The following is a 23509-nucleotide window of genomic DNA, read 5'->3' as shown; positions in this document are numbered from 1 at the left end:
AAGGGAGAAACAAAGGGGGGAAGGAAAAAAAGACAAGTCAGGTTGGTAGTGGTGTTCGTCGATCGTGGTGTGTAGTTTGCAGGTCTCAGGTAGGTAGGTAGGTAGGTAGGTAGGTAGGTACCGAGGTAGCCTGTAGTAGGTAGGTAGGTACCTAGGTAGCCTGTATGTAGGTAGGTAGGTAGTATGGCTGGTAGGAGACGGGCCGGCCGAGCCCCCCTTCCCCCCCTCCCCCCGGCCGGTCAGGGGAACGCCTTCTAGGAGATATACATGTGGCGGATCGAGCGCCTTTGTCGACTAGGATCCTTTGCGCACTAACATGGAATATGGCTTTTCGCTGTGAGTTGCGGGATAGCACACTATGTAATGAGAGTTTTCCTTTTTTTCCCCTACACCTCCCCTACTAGGAAGAGCGAACCAGCAGCACGTTTGATGATGATGATGATGATGATGATGATGATGATGACGGTGAATACTACAGGCATGTCCGGCCAGAGTTTTCGCCGTTGGCCCATCGGATCAGAAAAGAACGTGGGCGATATAATCAGGTAATCGGAGAATCGTCGACGGAATTCGACTGCCAGTGTTCGGATGCTCTAAGGGTTTAGCTCATCACCCTATAGCACAAGTTGCCGTCTCCGTCGCCCTGGCTATAGCGCTACTTAGGTACCTAGACTTAGGTACCTAGATTTCGGCAACTACAGCTCAGGCTTGAAAGTACAGGTACCTGATGGTCGCTGTTGGAAAAAATAATAGCGCGCATAAACATCGTCCACCCCGCTCTAGGCGCGACTGGCTCTTGAATTCGGCATGTCAAAGAGATCATCGGCGCGATACCACGGCTTTCATGGCCCCCAGGGCGGCGATCCCGCGTGGTGGCACAGGTGGTACAGGTAGAAGGAGGAGATCAGGCTATGTCTCAACTTTCCTTGCCAGATCAATGCCGTGCGCCACAGATTTCAGGGTGCTCAAGGGGTTGGCAGCCAGGTAGTAGGAAACAGTTTGTGGCTGAGTGCAATCCCTAGCCACCAATCTTCGACTTCGGTCACCGCCGCTGAGGCGCTACTTGATCGTTAGCGCGAACCTACGTTTCCGGGAATCAATAGAGTGAGGGCAGCGGCACCCTGTCGTGTTGAGATGCCTGACTGCCGAAGGGGGTCTTAGTCTAATAATACTAAGGAGAAGCTGAATATCTGCCATGCATGCCCTCCAGCCCCACGTCGATGCTATATGCCGCAAAAGAAAAGAAAAAAAGAAAAAAAAAGAAGAAAAAATCTCTGTCAATCTCAGGTTTGTTTCGATTAGTAGTCGACCCATGCTCTCGCCAAAGATTGCAGGGTCGGATATAGCTGCCTGTAGCCTTCGCACCATGCCACCGTCTGCGCAACTTTCGGAAAAAGGTAGCCCAAGTGTGTCATTTGCATGCGCGCAATGATAGTACGCGTGTCAACGGCAATAGCGAGCGCGATGCCCGAATGTACGTTGCAATCGAGTCGCACAATATGCATAGCTCGTGTTGAGGAGCATACGGCGTACAGGCTGCAGCGTTCCCGTGTGCAGTATGGATAGCAGTGACCCTCTCCCTGTAGGGCGCGGGCTGTAGGCTCCCAGGTCTACTATCACTGGTGTGTTTTCGAGACAACCAGCATCATGCGGACGGTCTTTAAGAGGGCGAAAACTCCGCATCTCAATCTTGGCAAGTCGCCAGGTGTCGCTCCTAGGCCAGGGGCACCGCGTGAGTGCGGTATCGCCGATGAAGCGACGAGAGCATATTATTGACTTTGTATGCCCAAGACTCCCCCGGCTCCTGTCGCATGATATAGCGCAGAGAGGCTGTACAACTACAGACTCTTCGCACATCAGAGTATGAAACCATCCTGAGTACCCTAGGAGAGACAAGGATTGCAGCAAATCATAGACCTAAGCTTCCATGGACCGTGCCTATGCGTCCTATCCATTCCGAGCTGCGAAGGCGTTGTATCATTGTGAGCAAAAGCTATTCCAGAATCAGCTAGTGCGAAAGCTGATTTGAAGCACATGTAGGAGGAGGTGGGATCATAAAGCACTAGCCATGGCACAACAAAGTCGTTAGATCAGCCGACCTCCCAGAACACTGGAACCTTGTCCTCTTCACCCATCACATTCTTCACGCCCACATTATGCAGTCGAAGCAACTGGAGGCAGCAGCGACGACAGGCTCAGTTATTGTGAACTGGACAGGTCCACAGGATCCAGACAGACCATGCAATTGGTCTATAGCCCGAAAATGGTCGATTGTTGTAACAACAACGTTGATGACCTTCGTAGTTTCGTTTGGGAGTAGTGTCTTCTCCGCCATCATCGAAGAGACAAGGAATGAGTTTGAGACAACTGCAAAGATAACGACTCTGGGAATCTCCTTATATGTCCTCGGTGTGTTGTGCCATACGTCAGACCTGTAGCATTGTGGCTAATCACCTGGGGGTTGCAGGATTCGCAAGTGGGCCATTGATATTCGGTCCAGCCAGCGAACTATATGGGCGTACGCAACCGCTCTGGCTGGGATATGTTGGCTTCCTGATCTTCCAAGTCGCACTCGGTGTTGCCAAGGATATCGAAACCGTCCTCATCGTCCGCTTCTTCGCTGGCATGTTTGGATCTGCTCCCCTCGCCATCACTGGTGGCATGTACGTCGACTTCCTCGACCCTGTTGGACGGGGTCTAGCCACAGCCATATTCAGTATCGGTGTCTACTGCGGTCCAGTCACAGGACCCATTGTCGGCAGTCTCATCATCAGGCGCCTCTCCTGGAGGTGGACTGCTTGGATTACGTTGATCGCAGGTTTCTTCGTCTTTGTACTGGCATTCATGTGCACACCTGAGACATCCGAAGCCGTGCTGCTGAAGAGGAAGGCGCAGAAGCTGCGCTTCGAGACCTTTGACTGGGCCTTACACGCCAAGAGCGAAGAGACACCGACCTCCGCGCGATACTTCGTCGAGAAGTACCTCACGAAGCCTGTTAGAATGTTCATCTCGGAGCCAATTGTGAGTCGGGCGATAAATTTCCCCTTGACTGTCTGATGCATGGCTGACGTTCCGTAGTTGATCATCTTCACGCTGTACATGAGCTTGGTGTACGGCATCCTGTATCTTTCGCTTACGCTGTACCCCTTTGCGTTCCACATCACGCGTGGATGGGCGCCTCTTGTAGCAAGCCTGCCATTTCTCGGGGTCTTGCTGGGAATCATGGTGGCGTGCGTGATCATTGGCGCGCACAGCGTCTGGCACGGCAAGCGTCTCCAAGCGGGCGCGGTCATGGCGCCGGAGGATCGGCTACTGCCAGTCATTCTGGGAGCAATTCTGCTGCCTGCAGGTGTGTCTCGTGCGAAGCTAGACTATCACTGCGCGGGCAAGAAGCTGATGTTATTCGCAGGTCTCTTCACCTTTGCATTGACATCCAACACCAGCGTCTCGTGGATCCCCCAGGTCCTATCAGGAGCGCCAATCGGGTGTGGTATCGTACTCGTCTTTATGTGCTCCAATTTATACATCATCGAGGTCTACCTGTACGATGCCAACAGTGCACTGGCCATCAATGTCCTCCTGAGAAGTATCGTGGCAGCGGCATTTCCCGTCCTGAGCACAGAAATGTTCAGCAGCATGGGCGTGCGGTGGTCAGGCATTATGCTGGGGCTGATATGCGTCATGCTGGCGCCGTTTCCCATAGTTTTGATCAAGTACGGATCCAGGGTCAGAGCGTGGTCCAAGTTTGCTAGAGAATAAGTCGTCTGGCTTATTGAATTTGGTGTCCGAGCCACAGTTGTAGCGATATTGATACCGTCTCATAGACAGAGGGCGGGCGGTGGCGAAGAACGTTACAGTCTGCCGTTTCAAGTCGATTGATGCGTGAAGTGATACATGTACTGTCATTGGATGGGTGTGGGTGACAAGTGAAGTGATCGGCCAAATACGGTAACATCAAGAAAGAGATGGGGGTGAGGTAGGTGAAGTGGTGTGGAGTGAAGTGAAGTGAGATGAGGGTGGAAGCGCGCCAAGAGTCCGCCAGCACTAGTGCCACGGAATGAGTAAGCAAAACGGCGGAGGCAGAGACGATCTCCTCCCGCCCCTAAGGAGGTACATAGGTATGTATACATTCTACCTATACATTGGTACAGTTCATGTACCGTTCTCACCCCATACTACCTCCTACATAGGTAAGGTAGGTACCCGAGGAATCTACCACTTCCTGGCAATGTCCCGACCTCCGACCACATTGAAAATCCAGCTGATGCCGATCATCAGCGTTCGTCTCCAACTCCGCGGCCAATGCCAAATGCTCCCGCTTCTCCATGCGAGCCATGCAGACTGTCCCGTCCACTCTCCATCGGCAACTCCGTCCTGTCCTCCGAGATATGCCAGACTCGCCTTTTGCTTGTATTCGAATGGCTTCGGGGACTCACCCCCATCGTCGTTGAGAGCCTTCGTTAACCACTCGGCCTTTTGTACTGCAACCTCTGCCAACATGGGAAGGAAGTTCCCATCGATATCCGCCGAATCCCCCAGGGCAAACACGTTCTCCATGACCTGGTCATTCTCCTTCTGCAACACCCTTAACCTCTTATCTGTAAGTATCCTCGGCAACTTGTCAGTCTTCTTGACAGATTCCAACTTCTCCACGAGCGGGTTCGCTCCATTTCCCGTGGCCCACAACAACAACCCATACCGAATCTGGCCCAGCTCCTTTGTATAGATGGCGTCCGCCTCGACCTTTTCAATATGGCTCTCGGTCTGAATCTCAATTCCCCTCTTCTTCAACTTATCCTCGGCGTACTCTCCCAGTTTCCCCTCAAAACTCCCCAACAGTTTCTCCGCAACATCGTGGATTTCAATACTGAATTTCCCTTGCAAATGCGCATACAAATACTTCATGTCGTCATTCCATAGATCGAACAGCTCCGCCGCGGCTTCAATCCCGATCGGACCTCCTCCCACAATAATGATGCGCAGGATGTCCCGCTGTTGAGCATCTGTCAATCCGGGCACGGAAGCCGCATCTAACATTTCGAGTATCCGCTGTTGGATCAGGCGCGCGTCATTCGTGGTTCGGAGGAAATTCGCATGTTCCAACGCTCCTGGTGTACCGAACGTCTGATTGATGCAGCCCGGTGCGATGACCAGTTTGTCATAATTGACAGTGAAACAACTTTTATCTTTGTTGCTGAAATCGTTTCCTGCGATATTGGCAATTGCAGGTCGACAATATACCAGTCGTTTGTCAAAGTCAATGTCTTCTACATTGGCTTTATGGTAGCGGAGTTCTGGCATCCGGTTTCTTCTTCGCACCGGTTCTTCTGCGAGACGGAAATCGAAATGCGCAGCTGCTGCACTGGCGAGGAGGGGAGTGTACTGGATGGTTCGAATGGGTGCGATGACTGCTATATTGTATTTGGATGTGAGGAGGCCGTGAGCGACGGTGAAACCTCCCCAGCCGTTGCCTATGATCACGACCGTTTGCTTGGCAGCCATGATAAGGTAGGCTTCTTTTGTTGTTGATATGATGAAAGTGGTCTACTGGAATGGTGTTGATGGATCGTGAGAATGGTGAAAGCAACACATACGAGGAGTACATGTATGTGATTGATATATGTAGTATTGCCTGATTCTGCATGTCATCTTCGGTCATACAAAACAGCTCATGTCAGGTACATGTAGATGTACTTTTTGCTGATCAGATATCTTGACGTCACTTACTCACTTTCACGGAATGGCGCATCTATTGCGGGTGGCCGTGCTTTTGTTTTGCGGTAGCGGAAAATGATTTCTTGAAGCGACAAATGTCGCCAGCATTGCGATGTGTAATCATACCTAAGGTAGCTGTGTGTAGCATCACCAGCTGCGCGCAGGTACATGGTGTAGGTACCTGTAATTCTCTTGGCTTTCGTTGCATACATTTGTCGAGCTTCGTCGCCACATTCCGGCGCCAAGATATCTGCCTCTCCAGTTACACAGTTAGGTAGTCTCAATAGATGACTCGCGGCATCAATGTACCGTCGTCGACCTGCAACATGTCTCCTCACTACCTCCGACCTCCTAGGAGGTACATGTACTAGGAGGTAGGAGGTACAACCTAGATACCTTACCTCACCCCAGCAATGGCTCTCGTTCTCTCTCCACATCCTCCTGCTCCTCAACCGTGTGTCCCCCTCCACCTCCCATGTCCCCATACAGCACGTAATGCTGTACCATGAAGACCACATCAGCGACCATACTCACGTTGGCAAGCCCCAACTTGATCGGATTGCCCGTCAATCCGGTCCAATCAGCTTGTAAACTCGAGTCAATGAGCAATTGCGCAAGTGAGAGAAGACCTCCTACGAAGTCCTGAGTAACGCCGGTGATGGCGAAGCCCGAAGTGCTTTGTCGACGGTAATTCATCGAGATTTGCGGCATGTATTTCCCTAATGTGATGGCGAGTTTGATGTATGTGAGCGTGTAGACCTGTTCCAGCCGTTATTTGGAGTTCTGATGCGTGCCATGGTCAGTGGAAGGAGAATGTCAGGTATGTACCACGTCAAGCCAGATGAAAGAGGCACGAACAAGTTCATGCCTGTGAAATGTTTCCTGCATGAATGCTATGGATATCGCAATCAGCAGGCAGATGAAGCCTGCCGCCACGATCGAAATGGTCACTTTGCTGGGCTTTCTGAGAGCAGGCTTACTCCATCCCCACAGGCTGGGCCAAAACTGCGAGAGGGTGGTTGCGGTGACAGCAACAGAGTGCAGGCCATATACGACGTCGTTGAAGCGAACGGTGGGTTCTGGATTAGCTGGATGGCGCAACGCATACTCGCGTCGGACGAGTGGGGAATAATAGAGCAGAGTGGTGCCTGTAGTGTAGCAGAGCGAGCCAAAGACGTTGAGAATAGGGTAGTCAAAGGCGTAGCCTTCTGTAGATTGGCGCTGTCGGTTGAGCAGAGGCTGGGGATAGTAGGATATGGTCCACAGGCTGACATAGACCCAGCCGCAGAGTCTTTTGGGGCATAGGAGGTAAGATATAATTAGTGGGAGGCGGGCTCCATGTAGCATGTGCTTGCTTACAAGGAGATGGTCTGCGCCACGAGACGACTCTGATGGGACATGGAGGAGAGGGAGAGCATTGTTTCCATCTCCTGGACTCTGCCCGTGGAATCCTTGGTACTGTTACTACTGTATATGTATCTAGGTACCACTTGACACTGCCAAGACTCGCTTATGATGGGCGATAAGCGGCATTCTAGGAGGTACATGTAGCTCCGTCCGCAGTTGCCGACGTACCTAGATATCACATGCACATTCTCGTGATCCCACATGTCGGCTTCTGCTTCTCATCATTGCGCCTCTTGTCATGGCAAAAAGCAGCAAGAAACGCAAGGTCCATAGCAACCACGCCGAAAATCGAAAGCCCACGAGACCGCCACTGCGAAAAGACGCAATCAAATCCAAATCTGCGTCGAGACAGCAGCAGCAGCCATCATCCAAATCAGCGAAAGTGCAGCATCCGAAAAGCCATATACCCTTTCTAGACTCGGACCGCATCCTCCTCATCGGCGAGGGCGATTTCTCTTTTGCCAAGAGCATCGTCCAAGAACACGGCTGCTACGACGTCACGGCGACATGCTACGTCTCGCAAGACGTCCTGTTTGAGAAATACAAGCCGCAAGTAGAAGAGCACGTGCGATATCTTGACGAAGAAGGACAACATGTCGTCTACAACGTCGACGCCACTAAGCTGGACAAGAACAAATCGCTGGCCAAAGCAGTCGCGACAGGAGGGAGATTCAATGTCATTCTCTTCAACTTTCCCCACGTCGGCGGGAAATCGACCGACGTGAATAGACAAGTGCGCTTCAACCAAGAACTTCTCGTCGAATTCTTCCAAAGCTGCCAGATGCTCCTTTCGCACGAGGCAAAAGTCGTCGTTACCTTGTTTGAAGGCGAGCCATATACGCTGTGGAACGTGAGAGACCTGGCAAGACATGCTGGGCTCGAAGTTATGACGAGCTTCAAGTTTTTCGCCGCAGCGTATCCGGGATATCAACATGTTCGGACGTTGGGCAACATTGAGGGAGGAGGTGGGTGGAAGGGAGAGGAGAGGGAGGCGAGGAGTTATGTTTTCGGGATCAAGGGACAACAAGGACAAATGCAGACTCAAGGCAGGGATGGGAAAGAGAAGACGCAGAAGGAAATGCAGAAAGAGATGGAGAGACAGAGGAGGGTCAGGATGGGAGAGGTTTCTGCTTTGGATGAAACGAGGAAGAGGAAGAGGAGGGACGAGGATAGTTCAAGCGATGATGAGGACTGAAGCTCGTTCGGGATGTCCATCTACGACGGCTTCTGGCAGGTCTCAGCGAGAAAGATGGCAACGACTGAAGCGGGGATAGTCGAGCACGTGGATAGCGCGGCTACCGCACGCACTCCACTGCCTCGCGAAAGGTGACGGAGAGTGCTCGACTCAGGTCATCAGACCTATGAAGTCGTCCCGACGACGGGAAGGTTCCAGCGTTCTCCAATGCTTGTGAAGACACATGCCGACATCTGCACACCCACAGTGGAAGGGGGGGGGGGGGGTGCAGGGGAAATTAGGCGTACAGTGGGAGGCCAGTAGACGTCGTGGCCGTGGAAGCGTAGACAATGGCGTCTGCTCGCCCACTGATTCTGCTCTGCGCCGTTTCTGCTGATGCGAAAGAATGGAAAGTGGGAGATGGCGACCCACCGGGTGGAAGTAGAGCCGAGCCGACCGCCGGAGAGCCCGTCCCCGTCAAGTGTCGAGAGCGAGACACGAGAGGTCCAATTTCCGCCGTGGGCTTGGCTTGGCGTTTACATGACCACCCACCTCCCCGAACTTGCGCGACATACCTACAACCTCAGGTATACCTAGTACCTACAACCTCAGGTATCATGTGTGTCCCTAGGTACAGGTACCTTAGTTCTATTACCAACACTGTAAGAGATAGATACAGCACATTTGTGGGCATCTTTTCTCCCTCTCTCTCTCCTGCTGCCTTCAGGAGCATGGCAAGAAACATGAAGTGGATCCAGCAGCGAGGACAGTACCACGGTATGGCACACACACCCTCCTCACCCTCATCACGCTTATTCCACGATCACCGCCAAGCACTTCCTCATCCCGCCACGCACGTTGCTGCGCGCCCCGTCGATGCAGGTCCCGCGAGCCTGTGAATGGCCGAGTTTGACGCGTCCCGAACATTCCATCCTTCCCTTCCACTCTCCCACTCCACTTTCCTCTCACTCTCCATCCTCCATCCTCTCACTCCTCCTCTCACTCTCACCCTCCCGATCGCCACCCAAACGTCTGTCCCATACCACTCGCCGCCTGATGAGTCTCCAACGTCGTCGACCATGCAAACCACTGGGCCGAGGGGCGTCCAATCTCCCACGAGGCGACGCGATTCCTACAGTGTCAGTGTCAGTGTCAGTGCCAGTGTCCTGTCGCTCCGTCGTGGTGGTATATGAAGCAGCCCACTCCTGTCCTCGCTGTCTCTCTCCTCCCTCCTTCCCTCCCACTCACTCTCCTCCTCTCATCAGCGTCCGCTTCCGCCAGAAGAGTCTGTCGCTGTTTGCCCGTCTGTCTCTTCCTCCCGCACCCTCACCTTCGTTAGCACCCCACATTCGTTTGATCTGCTTGATACCACCACCACCACCACCACCACCGCCGCCTCGCTCGCCATGTACTTCAGCCCTTCTCTCATCGCCGCTCTGGCTTCCGGTGCCCTTGCTCTGCCCAATTACGGCTCCCCAGCCGAGACCACCAGCACCACCTGCACCGAGGAAGAGTCCAAGCCCACCTTCTCCGCTGTCAGCACTTACTCTCCCCCAGCGCCCGTCTACTCCACGCCCGTTGACCCGCCTTCGTATCCGCCTCCTGCGCCCGAGTATGACGACGCAGAGGAGGACGATTGCACCGAGGAGTGGGAGGAGGAGGGAGAGGGAGAGGGCGAGGGCGAGTACCCTTCTGCCACCTACCCTGCTCCGAGCCACTATACCTCGGCTGCGGAAGGTTACTCTTCTGCTGCTGGCTACTCCTCTGCCACCGCCCATCCCGGCTACTCTTCCTCTGCTGGCGGCTACTCCTCTGCGAGCGTTTATCCGGGCCACTCCTCCGCTACCGGCGGATATGGCGGACACTCCTCTGCCGAGTATGGTGGATCGTCTTCTTCTACTGCCGGGTACTACTCCTCCAAGCCAATATACTCCAGCCACCCAGTCAAGCCTACCTACCCGACACCAAGTCCCTTGTATCCCTCGGTGAAGCCTACCTACCCATCGTCAAGTCCCCTCTACCCATCGGGCAACAATAGCACCTTGCCATCAGGAATCCCGACGCCAACCTTGGGACCGACACCTCCCATCTTCACATCCACTTCTGTTCCATCGACCACTTCGACCATCCGTGACCCGTTGACATTGACCGGCTCCCTCACCTTCAGTGTCCCATCGAACTTCACGAGCACCTTCACCATCAGTGACCCGGTAACCTTCACGAGCACCTCCACCAGCAGTGCTCCCACCACCACCCCCACTGATGATCCTGGCTGTGGCTCCTCCGAGAACCCATGCGACGGAGGGGAAGTGCCGTGCGAGGGCTGTGATGGTAGCCCCATTGACGGCGGCATTATTCCCAACCCAGAGGGACCTGATGACAACGGAGGTGACGAGAACGGAGATGGTGTCTTGACCGATGCCGAGATTTGCGGCGCCAGCAACATCCCATCATGCTGCACTCCACCCACTACGGCGGACGACAATCTCTTTGTCCCGGGCGCATCTTGCTCAGTCACTGACCCTATCAGCGGTTGCCCTGCTGGTGCCACGTACTGCTGCCCACTCATTGATGATGTGAGTTCACAACCGCACTGCCCTCTGCTTCCAATTGAAACCCTTTGATACTGATGGCATGATCCTGCAGACACAAAACATCGACACCACCCAGCAGTGTGCGCTCATCAACCTGTTCCTTCAATGAGCATGGTGAGCGAACCTCGATAATGGAGTGCGCTGGTGGGCCCAGCACTACACATAGCATGACTCGGGAGGTGCCCTCAGAATGCTGCAGTGATGAGCGCGTGACGGACTGACAGAGGCAATTGCACATATATTAGTTTCCATAATGTTTTCCCGAGAAGGCGTAATAGAGACCACTTTGCTTCCCACATGTCATTGCTGTCGTCGTTGGTGTCCCATCCGACTTCTCATGACATCTGTTGCTGATACATTTGTACATGGGGCAAAGATCCGGCACCGCGTGAAAATGTATGTACCTGATCCACATCGAGATGTAGTTGCAGGATGCCATGTCGCCAAGGCCCGGAGGCGAAGGCGGCAGATGTCCGGTATTGCAATCCACCTTTGATATTTGGAACGCGACTCTGCTCGTCACGACATGATGAACGCGGACGGCAAACCAACATGGACATTGGTCTCCTTCACGATGCTGGCCCTCATAGTCAGCGTCGCGCGGCGACTCTGCGCGCTTCTGATCAGCCTGGTCACTTCCATCGTCCTGTACCGACTCTTTCTCCATCCCTTAGCCAATATCCCGGGTCCGAAGCTCGCGGCCATTTCCAATGTATGGTATGCGTATCATGCTCGTAACGGCCGCATGTTGCACCTGGGAAAGACCCTCCACCAGATCTATGGACCCATGGTTCGAGTCGGACCCAATGAGGTATGGTTCAATAGCAAGGAGGCCTTTTCCAAAATCTACAGTGAGTGGCGTGGGTGTAGGGGAGAGGAAGAAGAGAAAGAAGAAGAAGAAGAAGAGGAAGAGGAGGAAGAGGAGGAAGAGGAAAAAGGAAGAAGATGTCGATGGCCTGTTGTGCACGTGCTTACTCCCGGCCAGGTGCTACACAGGGCTACGAGAAGTCGGACTTTTACTGTAAGTGCGGCGCAAAGATCGCTAAACAGCTCCTGTATATGTACTGACCATGAGCAGTAGCGACTGCTCTCAATCGTCCCAAGTTTGACAGATGGTGGAATCTCCGGTTCCCAGACAGTCTCGATCTGCTCTCCGAGAGGGATATGGAACGATACAGGCTGCAACGAAGAACGATTGGACCGCTCTACTCAATGCATAACATACAAAAATATGAAGCTGCTATTGATGATGTCCTGATCAAAGTCGTGGCTCAGCTCCAGGGCCTGCACAGTGCCCCCGTGGACCTCAAAATGTGGATGCATATTATTACTGTAGAATGTCTTTCTGCCGCGGTGCTGTCTTATTCACCGGGCTATCTCAAAGCTAAGAGTGACTACGGCAGCTCCAGCCACGCGTATTTGAACTGGCGACGGAAAAGTGTGTTTGGCCTCTTCACTTGGGCTGTCCTTGCGGAGAGCCACTTCAAAGCTTCTGGGAGATGCTTTTCCAGCGTCTGGCGACTGACCTTTCGCACTCCAGCCCCGTTCAGGCCCTTTTTCACATCAGTCTACTCGAAGATCACCAAGCGAATCACAGCAGCACTTCGCCCGAAGCCACAGAGAGATGACCGGACTGATCTGATGGCCGACTTGATCCAATTGCATATGGACAAGCCCGAGTTCAGTCTGACATATTTAAAGCGGATGGCCATGACAAACTTTGGTGCTGGTCATGAGACGACAACGTCTGCACTGATCTCTGCCGTCTCCATGATTGCATCTCGTCCCGGCGCTCGAGATCGCGTGCGGGCGGAGTTGCCTCGTCCTACCTCGCATGGCAACACCATGATTCTTCCATATGCTCATGCTGCTGGCTTGTCATACACGCAAGCTGCTATCAAAGAAGCGCAGCGCCTGTATCCTGTTCTGGGTATGAGCCCATCCAGGGCGGTACCGTCCGGCGGACTCTACGTCCATGACACCTACATCCCGCAAGGTACTCGAGTGGGTTGCAATCCAGTATCTCTGCACCGTAATTGGGAAATATTTGGAGATGATGCCGAGGAATATCGACCGCAGCGATGGCTTCCAGAAGACGACGACAACAAGAACAACAACAACAACACCAGAGATATGGAACGATACAATTTGACCTGGGGCGGTGGTGCCAGAACGTGTCCGGGACGTAATCTTGCGCAGTTGATCCTGTACAAAGTTGTACCGACGCTGTTCCAAAACTTCCATGTGGAGGTCGACGTGCCTTTGGATGAAAACATCACGTACTACTTTATGGCTATGCTGACGGGTGTCCAGGTGCGGTTTCTGCCCCGATCCGATGGGACACAAGCAACTTGAATTCGCACACTCCAGTTACCTGCACCAGATACCGCACTTCTTCTGCTGTACTTTAGCCTCACTGCACTACCGCGGAGATATGTTGAAATGGCGGCATGCACCGCACCTTGTACTGAAGTACATTATTGTAGGTTGTTGGTTTACATGACTGCCGACTCGAGCTTAATCAAGCTTCTAAGCTTGTATAGGAGGTACATGTACCTAAAGTACATATCCAGTGACGTATACGACAAGCTATACAGACAAGGCTATATATACAAACGTAACCAATTCCATAGCGGAGTATAGATAAGGGAAATGGTTATTGTATTACGAGATAAGAGATTATGCAACGAACAAAACAACTGCAGCAGCATCTCTCGAGATCCACTATTCCAACGACAAACACAAGAATGGCCGGAATCACTTTGATCTCAGCGACACCATCGCCCTTCGCGCGCATGAACCGAATAGCCTTGATGGAGAAGGGCATTCCTTTCAACATTCGCAACGAGATTCCATGGCATGTGAACGAGACGGAAACGCCCAAGTACAATCCCCTGGAGAAGCTGCCCATCCTCCTCTTTGACGATGGCCGAGACCCGGTGTACGATAGTGCTCATATTCAGGAGTACATTGTCCAGAAGTATGCAGACAAAGCGCCCTCACTCCTGACTGGCGACCTGGATACCGACCTGAAAGCTCGACAAATCCTGACGCTTTCCGAAGGCATCCTGGATGCCTTTGTGCTGGCTGCCTTTGAGGGCATGCGGGATCAATCCAAGCAGTCCGAGTTGTGGCTCGCCCGACAGAACCGCAAGATTGACGGTGGATTGAAAGCACTGTCGAAGCTGGCGCAGGAACGCCCGACTGGTCAAGACTACTTGCTGGGAAATGTGTTGACGATTGCGGATATCGCGGTCGTCTGTACCGTAACCCAAATTGAATTCATCAAGACCAGACCGGTTGCAGAGCTGTATCCCGAGCTGAAGAAGTACTGCGAGAAGCTAGAGGAGAGGCAGACATTCAAAGAGACTACCCCTTATATGTTCGATCTCAATTCAGAGACTGTGGTTTGAGCTACTTTCATCGTGAGGATGCTAGTGGTTGCTGGCTGGCTATACGATCGGCAGAAGGTATCTATATAGCTAGCTAGTATACCTGTACTCAATTATCAACATCTCTATAAAAATATATTTGATATAGGTTTACTGCTTACTATCATTAAGCCTACCCCCGCTTCTCTAGGAGTCTATATCGACTTAGTAGAGTTCCATATTAGAATAAAGCTATAGACTAAAGTAAAAGCCCTCTAACTATAACACACACACACACACACACACACACACACACACACACATCATTTAGTACGCTTAGAAGCTCGGTTACAGAACAGTTGCAAGGCTGTAGAAATAGATATAACCTCGACAAAGATAAGGGAGTCTGTAGTATATAGCTACGGGATACAATTACTATAGTAATAGTAGGATAGTAGACTATGTAGTTTAACTAAATCAATAGATAGCAATAAAGCTAGGCTACTGATATATGTACAACTAGGACAGTTTGGGGAAAGAGTCTATACTATAATTAGAACATACTATTATATATGTTGTTAGAATTCGTCAAGATAGTTATATTAGGTTTTTAATGTTAATTAAAGTGTTCAATCCATAGACTGTCTAAGCAGTCATTTTTAGGTGTTATAGGATCCCAACTTTATAAAGACATTGTATCTAAAGATTCGGTAAGTGTCTCTCTAGAGAAGTTCTACAATAGCTTATTAAGTAGAGTATATAGCCTATGGAAGTTATAAAAACTGCAGTTATAGATTTCTAGAGAACTCTCTAGAAACTTCTCTGAAACTTCTCTAAAACTTCTCTGAGACTTCTCTGAAACTTCTCTAGAAACTTCCCTAGAAACTTCTCTGAAAACTTCTTTAGAATGTTTTGCTGAACTTCCAAAAATGTCTAGGAAAAGTAATAACTACATAGACTTAATATCAAAGTAGACTATAGAATACTACTAAAGTACTGCCAAACTACTACTAATTATATTACTAACTAAGCTAACTCTATTAGGGATAGAGTATATAGATACTAGAACCGGTAATAGTAGGGAAAGTACTACTCGTAGTATGCTACTAACGAATATATAGTATAGTTACCTAGCGACGCTAATATAGAGTAAGACTTGCTTAGTTAGAGTAACAGGCGTATATTGCTGAGACCTCTAGCAAGACCTATATACTAGCTAATAGGAGTTAATAGAGCTTAGTCGGTTATAGTAAATAATACTAGGTCAAGGAACTACAACTATAACTACGACTAAGGCTATAACTAAGGCTACGACGATTCCTATAGTCTTCATAGTAGTAGGACTTAGTAGGCGTAGGCGCTAGTACTCTAAGGACGCCTACTAGCTAAACTTATATATACGAGCCTATTAATCTAAGTCTTCCTCTTAATGTTTAAACTCTTACTACTAACCCGGCTCTTAGTACTAACCTAAGGCGTCTAGGTACTAATCGCTAGATACCGATTCATCTCGGCCGAACTAAGGATCTTCTTCTATACCTTAGCCTAGACCGATACTATGTCTACTACTACTACTGCGTAGTATAGAAGGGCCGGCGCCGCCGCTTTTAAGAGAATTAGTAGAATTTCCGCGACCGCGATTATAATTGAAGTTATAGCTACTACTACAGCTATAAGTAGATAGCTGTACTAGTACTAGGCTTCTTAGGTACTATAGCGATAATCCGATAAATGATATTAAAATACTAAAGGTAAGTACTAGCGTAAGATATACCTATTTAAGCTAAGAAAGTGAGAGGTAGAAGAGCAGACAATACAAATTTTATATTGCGTTATCCTACTAGTATATTCTATATATACGCAACCTACGACTATATCTTATATCGTTTCCTTAAGTATATTGTCTACTACCTACTATATTAACACTACTAAGTATAATAAGTCGCTGTATACCTATTAGCCTACTTTATATAAGATCGAGATTGAAACTAAGCCGACTAGGTGCCGTGTACTGAAAAGCCTATATTCGATAATAATAATAATAATTCTTAGAGGATAGACATCGACAATATATTCAGGTTTGTATACTAACCTAGAACCTCTTACTCTCGAAACCCTCGATATTGTACCTATTATATAGGAGTTCTAGTATACTAAGTAATATAATAAAGGCGCTACTAGAGGTCGATCCTAAGCTCCTAGCTATTCTAATCTAATTCTTTAGAGAGCAAGAAGAAGAGATAGAGGATTAAGACAACTATGCCTTATACGATAATAGTAATCTATTAGTAGTAATTCCCTATTAGATAGAGGTCAAAAGAGACAGGTCTATCTTAGTTCGCTACTGCTCTTAGTCTCTAGTACGAAGAGGCAGCGATATCCTAGACAAACTACTCGTATTGTAAAGACTACCGCTAAGGCGGTGTTAACCGGCTTAACATAAATCACGTGCTGAACGTAAATGTATACTACTTATTATCAATATGCTTTTCGTGTTTTCTCGTAATATAACCGTTAGAATTATATCTACCTACTAATATGTCCTACGGGCCTGCCCGTTGGTAGTACGGAGTGTGTGCTATAGGTGCTAATCTCAATTTTCGCGCGCGTACAGCGCGCGCATCTCTATCTCTATCTCTATCTCTATCTCCTCGTCCTCGTCCTCGTCCTTCTCTTCTCTTTGGTTCTTCTCTTCTTTTTGTCCTTCTCTTCTGAATTTTAGGCAAGGTAGCCCGTAGGGACAGGTAGGTAGGCAGTCTGCCCGCCTACGGCGGGCTTTTTTGAGGTAGTAACGCATTGGGCCTAGTGGATTTAGCGCGCCCTACCCCAAAGGATCGCGCCAATTAGAGCATGCGCTTTCTGGAATTTCCAGCTATATACAGCTATATATATACATTTTTTGCTAATTGATTGGTACTCTACTCCCCCCTACACCTGACCTACGCTGCGCTTCGGAAGGTTTGGAGGTCGTTCCGTACTAATTAGATTGAAGACTATATTGCGGAGGCAATAGAGTATCGCTCTAAGGAGGATCCAATATATACAATTACCTAATTATCTAGATATACGATAAAGTTGCTTATACTATCGAATCTATAGATGCAATTTTAAGTTACTACGCGTACAAGAGGGGGGTATTTAATAGTATCTACGACTTCTAAATACTATTAGAATAAGTATATAGCTTGAGACAGTTGCTTTAGCTACAAATACTATCCTACGGAATATATATACTAATCTATATATACTACTACATACTATTAGTATATACTAGGCAGAGCGATAGAAAGACAGGTATCCTATATAGATTAAGATAAAGTAACAACTATAGGAAATTAAGTATACTGTTATAGAGGAATTTAATAAATTAGTAAAGTGGAATACTACGTATATAGATATACTTAGTAACTATAGTATATACCTAAGTAATACATAGAATATAGATAAGTCTAGCTTCTAAGTTAGTATTACTAGAGCGAAGTAAATACTTACTAAGAATCCGAAGTATATACTTTACCTTACTAATAGCTTAAATTAGAAGTATATCTTAGTAGGTAGCTTGAAGATACCTCTAATACTTATCCTTATTAGTAAAGTATACTAATTATACTAGTATAAGTAATCTAGATAATAATATATTAGTTAGTATATCTAAATCTGGATATACTAATAATTAACTAGGCCTTACTTAGATTAAGTACTTAAGTACTATAATAGGTATAGTATTGTCCTATTTGCCTTCCTATTGTATATAATATATATACTACAACTATTAGATATTATAGTATTCTAACTATATAAGCATTATTATAGTAAAGTAGTAGATAAGGTAGCTAGAATAGGTATAAGCGATTATAATCGCTTAGTATTCCTTAGTAACATTGAGGCCTTTAGAGTACGTATACTAGAAGAAGACTAGATTAGAGCCTATTAAGCCCGAGGAGGTACTTAGCCCTTTACATCTATAAGTAGTAGTAGAAAGAGTAAGTAGGAATCGACCTGCTATACTACTTATACAACGGACTAAGATACTTACTACTCTATATACTTATCGTACGCTTAGACGACAGATTGATACTACTATAGTAGTAGATATACTATCGCTATTAAAGCGTTAATTTGCTCTAATCTTTAAAGGTACTAATATCTAAGCAACTTACTTATAAAAGCAGGGAAGCGACGTTGCCTTTAGATAGGAGGTATAAATATATACAAAGGACGTAAGGCAAGCTACTATATAGAGAGAAGAGACTGAACTAGATATACTATAACGACAGATATAAGATACTGTTAAGAAGGACTATAAGCGTCGCTTAGCTAATATTAGACAGATATAGGAATCTAGGTTCAAGGCAAGAGGTATTAAGAAGGCCTTTAAAGACACTATAGTATAGTAGCTAGATATTAATAGTTAGATAGTACCTAATAGAGTGTATATAGGCAGGGGTTTTATATATAGTAGGAAGCTTTTTTTTGTATAGCGGGAGGCCTCTTAGGATTAACCCTAAATGCCTTAGGCAATAAGGCCTTAGCATACGTCTCCGCTTACGAAGAATTTTCTTAATACAATCAACCCTCCCTATTAGCTAATCTCGCGTCTATTTAGTAATACGTCGCTATGTATATCTCGTAATACTTCGCTGTATCTATCGCCCTAGCTACTTCAATCTTACTATCTATCTATCGGTAGTACGTTATACTATATACTACGACCACGTATATATATATAATGTTTGTATATTTGTTTGTATAGAGGAAGTGTTGTTAGTATTATTTAAAAATTCTTCATATAACGCTAAGAAGTATGTTAAGGCCTAGACTTAAGGGTTAACCCTAAGAGGCCTCTCGCTATATTAAATTTATGCTTCCGCTATATATAAGAACCTGTAGGCAGTAGTAATCATATATATATATATATATAATATATATAGCAAGTAGTACAGATTTACGTTTAGTACGTAATTTACGTTGAGCTAGACTTAGCGGTAAGGCTAATTACCCTAACGGATTAGAATTAGGACCTAGATACTCTAGATTATCTAAGTCCGGGCTTTTTAGTAGGCTATACTAGCGGCGGCAATAAGAAGGCAGAGCAATACCTAATAGATATAAAGAAGCCTAATACATATACTGCTATTTACTATCTATAGCTAGCTCTATAAAGAATATAGGCTTCTAGCTAACTTTAATATACTTATTAGCAAAGACAAGTACCGTAGGTTATATATATATATATATATAGTACTAATTAACGAAACCTAGAGAAGGACCTACTTAGAAGGGAGACCTACGCTAAATAATTTGACTACTACTAGCGAATAGTTTTAAGGATAACAAAGGTACTACCTAGCTTATTAAACATATTTATAAGGCTTATCCGTCTCTTTTTATAAGCATCTTTCTATAATTAGAGTAGACTAGCCTTAAGCCTATTAAAGATAATAATAATAACGAGCTCGAAAGTATTATCGGTAACTCTAGCTGTCCTAGCCCCTCTACTATTATCTTCTACTCGACCAATGTTTCTTTAGGTACTATTTATCTATATTATATAGATTAAGTACTATCCCTCAATCTCCTAACCTATAGTTCTTAGCTCGTTATTCGGCTAGAGTTTATTGACTACTATATCTACTTGTAACTATAATATACCTACTATTATTATATTTAGTAGTACATTCGTCTAGAGCAAGGAGGTAGCCTTCTACGACCTAACTACTTAGCAACGATATGATATACCTTTAAGATTAGAAATTTCGTACAACTATAATATAGCAATATTCTTTATATAGACTTGATCGCGATCTATACTTTCGGAGGTCGATAGCGCCTATTTGTTATAGGTATGCCCTTTCTAGTAACTAGCGCCAACCTTAAGGACTTAGTACTTAGACATATGTTAGACTTAATATAATTCTAAAACCTACGCTCCTTAGATTGCCCTTACTTAGCGCTTCGTATATATATATATATATATATATATATATTGTTAGTATCTAGTATAATAACTATAACTCTATCTCTTTAGTATTTATTAGGTATAGATGCCTTATAGTACTGCTCGACAAGATAGTATCGCTTAACTAGATAGTATCGCTAGACTAGATAGTATTGCTAGACTAGATAGTATTGCTCGACTAGATAGTATTGCTCGACTAGATAGTATCGCTTGACTATATAGACTACTCGACTAGATAGTATCGCTCGACTATATAGACTACTCGATAAGAATAGTCTTAGTCTTACTAAGAATAGCAATCGGGAGAATCGACGATTATTAAATACGAGGATAGGTCTAGATAATATTAATACAAGTAGGAAAACAATACGTCCTCCTACTATGGTTTTAGTAAGGTTTGTAGAGAAAAGTAGCTAGAGGTAGTAGGCGGCTATAAAGATTAATAGAGTTTATATAATTCTAGTATAGAATGTATAAACGTTAATTCTCTATCTTAGTATATAATATATCCTACGGGCCTGCCCGTTAGTAGAATAGAGTATATACTAATCTCAATTCTTATAACGCGTATATGTCTCTCGTCTCTCGTCTCTCGTCTCTCGTCTCTCGTCTCTCTCTGTCTCTTCTTCCTGTTCCTGTTCCTCTTCCTCTTCCTCTTCCTCTTCCTCCTTCTCCTTCTCCTTCTCCTCCTCCTTGTCCCTGTCCTTCTCCTTCTCCTTCTCCTTGTCCTTATCCTTCTCTTCTCTTTGTTCCTCTTTGCCGAATTTTAGGCAGAGTAGCCCGTAGGGACAGAGAGGTAGGTAGGAGGTAGTAACGCATTAGGTCTAGTAGATCTTTAGCGCGCCCTACCCCAAAGGATCGCGCTAATCAAACCGCGTAGATTTAGCCAATCAGAACATGCGATTTCGAGTCGATTTCTCTAGCTATATATACTAAGCCAGATTGATTAGTACTCTACTCCCCCGGAAGTTTTGGAGGTCGTAGGATATATTAGGGAAATCTAATATACAAACAAATTCTAATATACGAATTTTGTTTTGATATACAAACTTTAGTATAATATACGAACAATATAAAACCTTCTACGCTGTAATACTCTAGTATATATCAAAAACCATTATTTAGTCTATCCTATATTATATATACTATTGGCTGCCTACAAGCTCGCTATATAATATAGATAGAAATAATAATAAATTGCAGCTAATTAAATTCAACATACAAGCTTTTTATAGCTTAGAATAAATGCTAATAGACGAGATTTGTACCTCTCTAGAACAACATTGTAGTACCTCTTATAATTGTATCTACAAGCTCTATATCCTGCTTATATAGTTAGATTATATAAGCTACTATATATCCTAGTATATATTCTACTAGATAAGTAAAGCTTCTCTTTCTAGAGATCTATATTCGAGCGTATAGCTTTTTCTCTATATACTAATAGTAGATTCTAGTTTTCGCTAGTAGTACAGAGTTCAAGAAAGCTATATATAGAAGTCTCTAGACCGCCGATTGTTAAGTTGTTTCTGCCCTAAGATTCTTAAAGGTTCTATCTTAATCGTATTAACTTATAAAGGCGCATTACCGCTTTCGTGTATTAAACGTTAGCTTACGTTTATAGAACGTTATAGAGGACGTATAAGTACCTATAGAGTGCTGTTTAGGTAGTATTTTACTATTTTGAATATTAAATATTTGTTCTCCCTCTAATCTTACTCCTACCCCTTCTACTACGGGCTTTTATATATAGCGGGAGGCTTTTTTTTACATAGCGGGAGGCCTCTTAGGGCTGACCCTAACACCCTTAGGCACGAAAACCTTAGGCATACTTCTCTGTAGATAGGAAGAATTTTCTTGATATACTACGATAGCGACGGCAATCTCGTAATGTCGTCGCGTCGTTGCGTCGTCGCGTCGTTGCGTCGTCGCATCGTTGCGTCGTTAGCCTAAATCGCGATATACCTAAGGTATTACTACTCTTATCGCCGTTTGCTATCTGTCTATTGGTAATATACTATACTATATACTACGACCGCACGCGCGCGTGTATGTATGTTTGTATAGAGGAAGTGCTATTAGCGTTAAGTATACCTAAGGCCTAGACTTTAGGGTTAACCCTAAGAGGCCTCCCGCTATATGAAATTTATGCTCCCGCTATATAAAATTTATGCTCCCGCTATATAAAATTTATGCTCCCGCTATATATAAAAACTCTTCTACTACCCCTTATACTAAATTAGTTAACATAGTAATTTTCTATCGTTATAGTAACTATAACTAAATAGAATTGCTTACTAACTTCGAGTGTTTCTAATATAGAGCTCTAGAACCTAGTAGCCTATATAGTTTATTAAAGAGGACTACTAAATAGCCTATTGATATAAGTATATAATTGTATATAGGGATTAAGTTACTTAGTAATATAGAAATATCTAATATTGAGGCTCGGCTGTATCTTAAGGTTTTTATTACCCTAAGAGAGAAATATAGGTAATCGATAGTACCGCATTATCTAACCAAATAACGTTAATCCAATATTACTATAAACGTACGCTAGGTACGCTCTCTAATAAAAAAGAATCGACTCTATAGCAAAGAGGTATTTTAATAGCTAGTTAAGTACCTAAGATAAAGCGTATTAATAAGTATATAAAAGGTATATAAAACCTTCGACCGTATATAGTATACTATAAAATAATTATCTATACCCTCCTAAGTTCCTATAGGTAATAGACAAGTTGATAGATAAAACAATAAGTATTAAGTAGAATAGAGTAGTAGGGTAATTTAGTTTATCGTGAAGATATAATTTGTTAAGCTATATCCTACAAGGCAATAGAGATATAGTTACACTACTATTATAAAAGAAGAGAGGACCCTACTTAACTAAAGCCTAAGGCTACAAGTTTTATATATACTACTCAAATTCTAACTTCACTCTATATACCTTTCTAGTCTATAGTATATAGATAGTAGTAGAGTACGTAAACTACTCTATCTTAATATATACCTATTTGATACAACGCTCCTATATACTTTATTACCTAATACCGAGCTCGACGAGTCTATCAATACAATACTTAATAAAGATAGCGTAGTAGCTCTACAAAGTCTATTCTATAATCTAGCGCTAGATAATATAGAACTGAGCCTAGAGATAGTAGTAAGCTAATTAGCGATTTAAGAAGGATATAGACTTATTATAGGCAATAATAGTAAATATAGTAGTAATCACTCTAATAACAAGAATAACTAGGCTAGTATAGCCGAGAATAGGCTTATAAGG

The 23509-nt window shown here is 45.7% G+C and overlaps 7 protein-coding genes across 7 annotated transcripts; 5 read left to right on the top strand and 2 right to left on the bottom strand.

The window, feature by feature from the left end:
• Window positions 1–1286: 1286 nt before the first annotated feature.
• SEPMUDRAFT_166746 (MFS general substrate transporter) lies at window positions 1287–3759 on the top strand (the record flags this gene model as incomplete). The annotated part of the gene is made up of 4 exons (XM_016908255.1): window positions 1287–2409; window positions 2468–3021; window positions 3079–3349; window positions 3410–3759. The coding sequence occupies exons 1-4, from the start codon at window positions 2157–2159 to the stop codon at window positions 3757–3759; spliced, it is 1428 nt and encodes a 475-aa protein (XP_016756388.1). The 5' UTR covers window positions 1287–2156.
• A 453-nt stretch (window positions 3760–4212) lies between these two features.
• On the bottom strand, window positions 4213–5502 carry SEPMUDRAFT_166745 (FAD/NAD(P)-binding domain-containing protein; the record flags this gene model as incomplete). The annotated part of the gene is made up of 1 exon (XM_016908254.1): window positions 4213–5502. The coding sequence occupies one exon, from the start codon at window positions 5500–5502 to the stop codon at window positions 4213–4215; it is 1290 nt and encodes a 429-aa protein (XP_016756387.1).
• A 301-nt stretch (window positions 5503–5803) lies between these two features.
• On the bottom strand, window positions 5804–7156 carry SEPMUDRAFT_151970 (cystinosin). The gene is made up of 3 exons (XM_016907160.1): window positions 7075–7156; window positions 6544–7006; window positions 5804–6474 (listed from the first exon to the last, which is right to left on the bottom strand). Exons 1-3 carry the CDS (start codon window positions 7140–7142, stop codon window positions 6118–6120), a joined length of 888 nt encoding a protein of 295 aa, XP_016756386.1. The 5' UTR covers window positions 7143–7156; the 3' UTR covers window positions 5804–6117.
• Window positions 7157–7360: 204 nt separating this feature from the next.
• On the top strand, window positions 7361–8101 carry SEPMUDRAFT_7553 (uncharacterized protein; the record flags this gene model as incomplete). The annotated part of the gene is made up of 1 exon (XM_016910108.1): window positions 7361–8101. A coding segment is annotated over one exon (741 nt), but the record flags the coding sequence as incomplete, so codon positions are not given.
• Window positions 7363–11287, top strand: SEPMUDRAFT_151969 (uncharacterized protein). Its single transcript, XM_016907159.1, has 2 exons — window positions 7363–10872; window positions 10943–11287. Exons 1-2 carry the CDS (start codon window positions 9703–9705, stop codon window positions 10997–10999), a joined length of 1227 nt encoding a protein of 408 aa, XP_016756384.1. The 5' UTR covers window positions 7363–9702; the 3' UTR covers window positions 11000–11287.
• Window positions 11288–11464: 177 nt separating this feature from the next.
• Window positions 11465–13227, top strand: SEPMUDRAFT_93736 (cytochrome P450 71D7; the record flags this gene model as incomplete). Its single annotated transcript, XM_016910625.1, has 3 exons — window positions 11465–11741; window positions 11876–11911; window positions 11969–13227. Coding segments are annotated over 3 exons (1572 nt in total), but the record flags the coding sequence as incomplete, so codon positions are not given.
• Window positions 13228–13625: 398 nt separating this feature from the next.
• SEPMUDRAFT_159202 (glutathione S-transferase) lies at window positions 13626–14303 on the top strand (the record flags this gene model as incomplete). Its single annotated transcript, XM_016907828.1, has 1 exon — window positions 13626–14303. Exon 1 carries the CDS (start codon window positions 13638–13640, stop codon window positions 14301–14303), a length of 666 nt encoding a protein of 221 aa, XP_016756382.1. The 5' UTR covers window positions 13626–13637.
• Between the last annotated feature and the right edge of the window lie 9206 nt (window positions 14304–23509).

The sequence above is a fragment of the Sphaerulina musiva genome (assembly GCF_000320565.1).
Source record: "Sphaerulina musiva SO2202 unplaced genomic scaffold SEPMUscaffold_12, whole genome shotgun sequence".
Taxonomy (NCBI): Eukaryota; Fungi; Ascomycota; class Dothideomycetes; order Mycosphaerellales; family Mycosphaerellaceae; genus Sphaerulina; species Sphaerulina musiva.
Note: the sequence above shows the minus strand (reverse complement) of the source record. Positions and strands in the feature narration are given on the sequence as shown.